The sequence below is a fragment of the Passer montanus genome, unplaced genomic scaffold (assembly GCF_014805655.1).
Source record: "Passer montanus isolate IOZ18808 unplaced genomic scaffold, ASM1480565v1 scaffold328, whole genome shotgun sequence".
NCBI lineage: Eukaryota > Metazoa > Chordata > Aves > Passeriformes > Passeridae > Passer > Passer montanus.
In genome coordinates this window covers 34,830-43,580 of record NW_024368019.1, presented here as the reverse complement: position 1 = coordinate 43,580, position 8,751 = coordinate 34,830, and the positions used below count along the sequence as shown (strand labels likewise).

At 63.7% G+C, this 8,751-nt stretch overlaps 1 protein-coding gene across 1 annotated transcript; it reads right to left on the bottom strand.

Moving 5' to 3' along the window:
* Nucleotides 1-1,853: 1,853 nt before the first annotated feature.
* MECP2 (methyl-CpG binding protein 2) lies at nt 1,854-6,227 on the bottom strand. The gene is made up of 3 exons (XM_039715364.1): nt 6,098-6,227; nt 2,355-2,877; nt 1,854-2,244 (listed from the first exon to the last, which is right to left on the bottom strand). Exons 1-3 carry the CDS (start codon nt 6,225-6,227, stop codon nt 1,854-1,856), a joined length of 1,044 nt encoding a protein of 347 aa, XP_039571298.1.
* Nucleotides 6,228-8,751: the final 2,524 nt, after the last annotated feature.

Genomic DNA, 8,751 nt, shown 5'->3' with positions numbered 1-8,751 from the left:
CTGGGAGGGATTTTGGGGGGATTTTAGGGGGAGTTTTGGGGTATCTGTGGGGGATGTTTGGAGGATTTGGGGGGATTTTAGGGGTATCTGTGGGGGAATTTTAAGAGGATTTTGGGGGGATTTTTGGGAGATTTAGGGGGGATTTTAGGGGTATCTGTGGAGGATTTTCGGGGGGATTTCAGGAGGATTTTGAGGGGATTTTAGGGGTATTCTGTGGGGGATTTTTGGGGGAATTTAGGGGTGTTTTTGGGGGGTCCGTGCGCGGAGCCAAAGAAGCGGCGGAGGCGGCTGAGGGTTACACAGATTTATAATCGCTGGATCACGCGCAGCAGCAGCAGCAGCAGCACAGACACAGACCCGGGGGGCCGGGGGGGGGGGGGACCCCCGGGGGGGGCGATGGAAGAACGGGGGGGGCACAAAGGGGGGGTGACCCCCACCCCTCCCCCCCCAGAGTGGGTAAAGTGCAGGACGGGGACCCCTCCCCCACCCCGAGATGGACTGGGGGGGCGGGTGGGGGAGGGGAAGGATGACACACACACCCCCCCCCCAAAGGGTGAAATGGATCGCCCCGTGCTCGCTCCTGATTGGGCCGGGACCAGATCCCGGCCCTGCCCAGCTCACTCCTGACTGGTTCCCGATCAGATCCCGGCCCTTGTTTCTGATTGGCTCAGGACCGGATCCCAGCTCCACCCATGCTCACTCCTGATTGGCTCGGGGCCAGATCCCGGCCCTGCCCAGCTCACTCCTGATTGGTTTCTGATCAGATGCCACCCTCATTTCTTATTGGCCCAGGACTGGATCCCAGCTCCACCCATGCTCGATTCTGATTGGCTCTGGACCGGATCCCAGCCCTGCCCAGCTCAATCACGATTGGCTCCATACCAGATCTTGCTCTTGCCTCTGATTGGCTCCAGACCAGATCATACCCTCAATTTTGATTGGCTCCAGACTGGATCCCAGCTCTGCCCATTCTGACTCCTGATTGGCTCCGTACCGGATCACACCTTTGCTCCTGATTGGCTCCCACCATGCCCACGGCCTCTCCTGATTGGCCGTGACTGGATCCCCCCTCCAGAGCAGAGCAACCCCATTGGGCGGGGGCGGGACCCGCCCCTCCAATCCAAACCACTCCTGATTGGATCCTGGCCGGGCCCCGCCCCCGCCCGGAGTCACTCCCAGGACCAGATCTGGCCCCGCCCCCAACAGGATCTCAGCCCTGATTGGACGGCACCAACCCTACCCGGTCCCTGATTGGCTCTTGACTTGACCACGCCTCTGTTCAGGGGGATCCGGAATATTCCTCACGCCCCTCTGCTCATCTCTGCATCGTGGCTCCTGATTGGCCAAACACTGGATCCCAGCTGAACCCAAGGCTGCTCCTGATTGGCTCCGGGCCTGATCCCGCCCCTCCTGATTGGCTCCAGACACCGGATCCCGCACAGACCAGTAGCTGCTGATTGGCTCAAAATCCGACCCCCAATAAAGTCACACCTGATTGGCTCAACACCAGACCCCTGCTCCTCAGTCGCTCCTGATTGGCTCCTCACTTGATCCCACCCCTGCCCAGCTCTGCTCCTGATTGGCTCAGCCCCAGATCCCGGCTGAACCCATCGCTCCTCTTGATTGGCTCCACACCAGACCCCGCCCCCTGACACCGCACCCCCTTTCTCCTGATTGGCTCCACGCTGGATCCCTGCCCCTGATTGGCCGTGACTTCGGCCCCGCCCCCCTCTTCAGCAGCGCCGCTCCCCATTGGCCGCTGGCCGGATCCCGGCCCCGCCCCCTCCCCTCCCCCATAGTGCAAATGGTTCCCACGGGCGGAAAACGCGAATCAGAGCTTTACCTCTTCTGCCTCATTTGATCCCCTCTTTTCCTGGCCGCCGCGGGGCCGGCGGGGCCGCGGGGCCCGGCTGGCCCGGGGCGAACGGCATCTTCACCAGCAGCTTGCCGGGGGGCTTCTCCAGAGCGCGTTTGGCCGCAGAGCCCCCCTCGGACACGGCGGCGGCCGCCTTGGGCCGGGCGCTGCCGCCTCCGCCACCGCTGCCCTTGGGCCGCCCCCGGCCGCGGCCGGTGCCGGGGCCTTTGGGCGATTTGGGCTTCTTGGGCGGGCGCTGCTCGCGGCGCGAGGGGCTGCCCCGGCCGGTGACGGTGAAGTCGAAGTCGTTGGGGTCCAGCGAGGTGTCCCCCACCTTCTCGAAGTAGGCGATCAGCTCCACCTTGGAGCGGAAGGCTTTTCCCTGTGGGCTGCGGACGGAGAGCGAGCGGTCAGCGAGCGGTCAGTGGCGATGGCCGCACGCCCCTCTCCGGCCAAACCCCCCCACAAACACACACACACCACCCGCGCCGGGCCTCACTTGATCAGGTAGACGTCGTACTTGCCGGCCGAGCGGCCGGACTTGCGCTGCTTGAGCTTGCGCGTCCAGCCCTCGGGCAGCGTGGGGTCGTCGTACATGGGCCCGCGGTCGCGGATGATGGAGCGCCGCTGCTTCGGCGACGCCGACGCCTCCGGCGCCGCCGGCGCCGCCCCGGCGCCCTCCGAGCTCTCGGCCTTGCCGGCCTCGGCGGGCTCGGCCGCGGGCTGCTCCGGCTCCTTGCGCTCCTTCTTGGGCTTCTTGGCCTTGGGCGGCCGCTGCAGGTTCTCCTCGGATTGCTCCTCCCTGCGGGGACACGCGGCGGTCAGCAGGGGAGGGACGGGGTCGGGACGGACACACGGACGTGAGGGACGCGGTGGGAGGCCACGCCGGGCGCTGGGTGTGGAAGGGGTCAGTGCTGGGTGTATGGACAGACAGACAGGGCCCTGGACACAGCACTGGACACACGGACAGGGCCCTGGACACAGCGGTGGACACACAGGGCCATGGACACACGGACAGCGCCCTGGACACAGCACTGGACACACGGACAGGGCCGTGACACAGTGCTGGACACAGGGACAGGGCCCTGGACACAGCACTGGTCAGGGCTGGACACACGGACAGGGCCATGGACACAGCGCTGGACACACGGACAGGGCCCTGGACACAGCGCTGGACACACGGACAGGGCCATGGACACAGCGCTGGACACACGGACAGGGCCCTGGACACACAGACAGGGCCCTGACACAGCGCTGGACACACAGACAGAGCCCTGCAGCTCCCTGAACGGAACTGGTCAGTGCTGGACACACGGACACAATGGACAGGGCCCTGCGACTCTTTGGGCAGGGTGCTGGTCAGCACTGGACACGCAGACCCAATGGACACACGGACACGGACTCGCTGGACACATGGACCAGGCCCTGCAGCTCTCTGGACACAGCGCTGGTCAGTGCCGGCTGCACGGACCCGATGGACACACGGACACGGCCCTGGGGACCCCTGAACACAGCACCGGTCAGTGCTGGACACACGGACAGGGCTCTGCGACTCTCTGGACACACGGACAGGGCCCTGCGACTCTCTGGACACAGCACTGGTCAGTGCTGGACACACGGACAGGGCCCTGCGACTCTCTGGACACACGGACAGGGCCCTGCGACTCTCTGGACACAGCACTGGCCAGTGCTGGACACACGGACCCCGCTGGACACACGGATGCAGCACCGCAGCTCCCCGGACACAGCACTGGTCAGTCCCGGACACGCAGACGGACAAACGGACAGCACCGGACACACGGACACAGCCCCAGACACCAGCACGGGTGAAATGGCGTGGAACTGGGCAAAGCCGGAGCCAGGACAGGGAGGAGGAGGAGGAGGAGGAGGAGGAAGGAGGGGCAGCCCGGACCGGCGGGAATTACGGCCGCGGCCGGAGCGACACCCCGGCGCTGGTCACTCCGCGGCGTGGGGGGCACGGGGGGGACGGGGGCTCGGGGTGGACACCGGACACTCCCACGGCCGTGTCCTGGCTCGGCCACCCGAGTGTCCGGCGGCGCCGTGTCCACCCCGCGGGGCTAAAGCCAGCCCCGGGGGTCGTGGTCAGCGCGCGGTGACACCGGGGCTGTCACCCCAGCCCCGCGTCGGTGTCACCGGGGACGGGACCCTCGGTGGGGGGATTTGGGGTGGGACCCCCGTCCTCGGCGTCACCGCTGCCACCGGCGCGGGGGTCCCGTCCTGGCGAGGAGGCTGGGGGAGGGGCGGGACCCCCGCTACGGGGTCGGTCATGGGGTGGGGAGGGGGACGCAGCCCCCCAGGACCCCCCAGTGCTGGGGGTCCCCACGGTGCCACCCTGGTGGCCATCAGGGGAGCCCCCCGACCCCTCCCCACTGAGTGGGGAGCACGGCCAGGACCCCACAGCCCCATCCTGGGGCTAAAAGTCACAAAAACGGCACAAAAAAATTTGGGACGGGGCGTGGGAACTTCGGGATGAGGGGGACTGGGGACGGGGGGTGACCCCCAGGGACCCCCCAACATGTCCTGGGGTCTCAGGGGGGCTGGGGTGGCCTTGGGGTCGAGTGTCTGAGGTGGCCCTGGGGGTCCCGTGGTTGCCCTGGGGAGGTCTGGGGTGGCCCTGGGGGTCTCAGGGGGTCTGGGGTGGCCCTGGGGGTCTCGGGGTCCTGGGTTTGGGGTGGCCCTGGGGGGTCCCAGGGAGGTCCCGGGGGGTCCTGGGGGTCTCTTGGTGGCCCATGGGGGTCCCTGAGAGGTCCCAGGGGGGTCTGGGGTAGCCCTGGGGGTCCCTGGGGGGTCCCAGGGGGGGCTAGGGTGGCCCTGGGGGTCCCTGGGGGGTCCCAGGGAGGTCCCGGGGGGTCCTGGGGGTCTCTTGGTGGCCCATGGGGGTCCCTGAGAGGTCCCAGGGGGGGCTGGGGTGGCCCTGGGGGTCCCTGGGGGGTCCCTGGAGGGTCCCTGGTGGCCCCAGGGTTGAGGATCCCAAGCGGCCCCGGGGGTCTCAGGGGGTCTCGGGGTGGGCACAGCAAAGGAGGGCGTGAGAAGCCAAATTTTGGGGTGTTCCGGGGAAATTTGGGCAATTCCAGCGGAATTTGGAACATTTTGGGGTGATTTGTGGGATTTCGGGGCTTGAGGGCAGTTTCAGGGCGATTCCAGGTGGGATTTGGGGGAATCTGGGGGGATTTGGGGGGACCCGGAGGGGTTACGGGAGCGCGGCCGTTTTGGGGCAATTTGAGGCGTTTTTAGGAGCAGCGTGAGGGGAACATTTGGAGCAACTTTGGGGCAATTCTGGATATTTTGGGGCTGATGAATTTTGGGGGAATTCAGGGTATTTTGGGGTAACTCGGGGAGTTTGGGGGCGCTGCATGAGTGCAGCAATTCGGGGAAATTTGGGGGATTTTAGGGTGAAACGAGCACTTGGGGCGTGCAGCGTGAGCAGCATTTTGGGGCAATTTTGGGGATTTTGGGGTGGCGCACGAGCACAAAATCTTGGGGCAATTCAGGGGATTTTAGGGTAAATCGGGGGGATTTGGGACGCAGCGTGAGCAGCAGTTTGGGGCAATTTTGGGGATTTTGGGGCGCAGCATTTTAGGATAAATCATGGGGTGTGGGGGCGCAGCATGACCAGCGGTTTGGGGCGTTTTCGGTTATTTTGGGGTGCAGCATTTTGGGGCAGTTCGGGATATTTTGGGGCGTCACACACACGCAGTAATTCGGGGCAGTTTTGGGGTGCAGCAATTTGGGGAAATTCGGGGTATTTTGGGGTAACCCGGGGTACTTTGGGGCACCACGTGAGCGCGACAGTTCGGGGCAAATTTGGGTATTTTGGGGCGCAGCGCAAGCGTAACATTTTGGGGTGACTCGGGGCATTTTGGGGTGACTTCGAGAGGTTTTGGGGCCACTTCGGGGTGGATTTTGGGGTGACTTCGGGAGGGCTTTGGGGTGACTTCGGGGGGGTCAGGATAACTCGGGGAGCAATGGGGTGATTATGGGGGGTTTGGGGTAACTCTGGGATTTCGGGGTGGCTCGGGGGGTGCTCGGGGTGGATTTCGGGGTGACTCGGGGCGGATTTTGGGGAGCCCCGGGAGGGTTTTGGGGCAGTTTTCGTGGTTTCGGGCGTGCGCGGGACAGGCCGGGGGGTGTGTCCCCTTCAGGGGGGCGCGGGTCCCTCCGTGAGGGGGGGGTCCCCATCTCCCACCCTAACGGGGGCAACACCGGCGCGGCGACACAGACGGAATTTTGACGAGGAAGGGGAGGGGTCCCCAAATTTCACAGCGGGGCTGTCGGGGGGGGGGGGGGGGGGGGGGGGGTGCCGGCCGCATTTTGGGGGCTCGCGGAGGAAAGCCAGGCCAGGTCCCCCCATGGCGGAGGGGTCCCGCGCCGGGGCCGGGGGGTCCCCCCGAGGGCTCCCCGCACAGGGGGGGCTCCTCCCGCCCCCCGGGGGGGCCGCGGCCGCTCGTGACGCACTCGCGGCGCTCGCAGCCCCCCCCCAGCCCTCACACACACACACACACACACACACACACACACACAAGAACTGGCTATGCAGATCAAGCTCTGAGAAATGAAATAAAGCAAAATGGTAATCTTAATCTTCCCTTTAATATCCTACCCTGTGCCAGATAAGAGCAGCTGTGCTCACACAATGTGTCCAACTGGACATGATAAATAGCCTGTGAGAAAAGAAAAATACACAGACACACAAATATATATATATGCATACACACATGCTCTAAGGAATTTAAAATATGTTTGTTCACAGAAGTGGTGGCCTCCAGCTCACAGCTTCCTCGATTAAGAAAAGGGTTTATTGGAAATAAAAATGGCCTGCCAGGGTTGGAATCATACACAAAATCCTAGAGTAAATATCTGTATGGGTAGCCTGAAGGGTTAACCTTACCAATGCACAAATACTGACTGGCTCTCCTCCTGTTACAGTGTAAATGCTGATTGGAAGGAAGAGATCATTCTAGGTCAGTATGTCCTTTACATTGTGAATAGCTTGACAGGGGCTAATAAACTCCTCTGCCTATGGCACCAATAATTTATTATATATTCCTGGGTATCACATGCAATTTTTTATTTATACATGTATAATTGGTTGGTTTGGTTTTAAAGAGGTGGAGCAGGACAATCTGGGTCAAGAAACATGCTTTATCCAGAGGATGCCAAAGGTTCCGCACCCCCAGTCTTAACCTAAATCGCGGAGAATCACATCCTGGTTGCTGCTCCCTGCACCAGGACTTTACATGGCAGCTGGGCATCGGGTGGGTCAGCACAGCTGACGTCTTACAGGGATCCAAAGGGTGCATGCACGGCTACCCACTCATGCTGCAAAGCAATCCCAGCTGCTTTGAGCAATTCTTCGTGAATTGACTTGATTGTGAAACAGCAGATTTCAAGTTTCTTTCCCGAGTGGTCACTGCTCTGCAGCCTGCTGCCGAGGGAGCCATGCCCCGGAGCAGCCTGCTTTGCTGCTGCCTCCGCTGCACTGCATTTCACACCGATGAGGTAATTCCACTGCAGATGAGGTAACCCTGCGAGTCGCCCACCAGCTAGAAGAGGTTACCATATGATTCCTCATGTAAACACGCAGCACGGTCCCCCCGGAGGAGAGCTGACAGCTGCTCTCCCCCGATGCCGAGCTGGTGGCCAGCAGGCCCGGAGCCCCCGGCCCGCGCGGCCTTGGCGCCTCAGCGAGAGCCGCGGGGCGCCTGCCACGCGTGTGCCGCAGCGGCGCTGGCCCCGCCCCTCCGCCCGGCGCCGGTTGGCCCAGCGTCCCGTCGGTCAAGGCGGCGGCGCGCGGTGATTGGGCGGCGGGGCCGCCCTCCGGGGGCGGGGCCGGGGCGCTCGCGCCGGGCCGTTGGAATTGGCGGGAAGCGCTGTCAGTTACTGGGGGCGGGGCCGGCGGAGCGCGCGCGGGCGCCCATTGGGCCCCGCGCCGGGACGCCGGGCTCCGATTGGCAGTGGGGGATGTCGGTCAAGAGACGGCGAAGGGGGCGTGGCCTGGGCCCCCCCGCGCTGCGAAGGGTTTGAAATCCAACGGCCGTAACGGTCCGCGAGGCCACGCCCCCTCCGGGCCACGCCCTGGACACGCCCCGCCCGCCCGGGTCCCGCTGCCCCAGTACGGGGAGTACTGGGACCAGTATAGAGACAGCTGGGCCCAGTATGGGGACAGCTGGGACCAGTATGGGGATAACTGGGACCAGTACGGGACAGCTGGGACCAGTACGGGACAACTGGGACCAGTATGGGGACAGCTGGGACCAGTATGGGGATAACTGGGACCAGTATGGGATAACTGGGACCAGTATGGGGATAACTGGGACCAGTATGGGGATAAATAGGACCAGTACGGGACAGCTGGGACCAGTATAGGGATAACTGGGACCAGTATGGGGAGAGAGAGAACCAGTATGGGACAGCTGGGACCAGTATAGGGAGAGCTGGGACCAGTACGGGGAGTACTGGGACCAGTACGGGACAACTGGGACCAGTATAGGGACAGTGGGGACCAGTATGGGACAACTGGGACCATTACGGGCACAGCAGAGACCAGTGCAGGGACAACTGGGACCAGTATAGGGGACAGCAGGGACCAGTACGGGACCAGTACGGCCGCTGTGGCCACCAGTACAGAACCAGTATGGCAATGACGGCCACCATTAAAGAACCAGTATGGCGATGATGGCCACCAGTACAGAACCAGTATGGCGATGACGGCCACCAGTAAAGAACCAGTATGGCAGTGACGGCCACCAGTACAGCCAGTGTGTCACCAGTTTGCTCACGGTGCCCCCCAGCCCGGGGGGAGGGGCGGGGCCGGACCCCCCTCCCCCCAGCCCGGGGGGATGAGCGGGGATGGAGCGCTAATCCCCCCTCCCCCA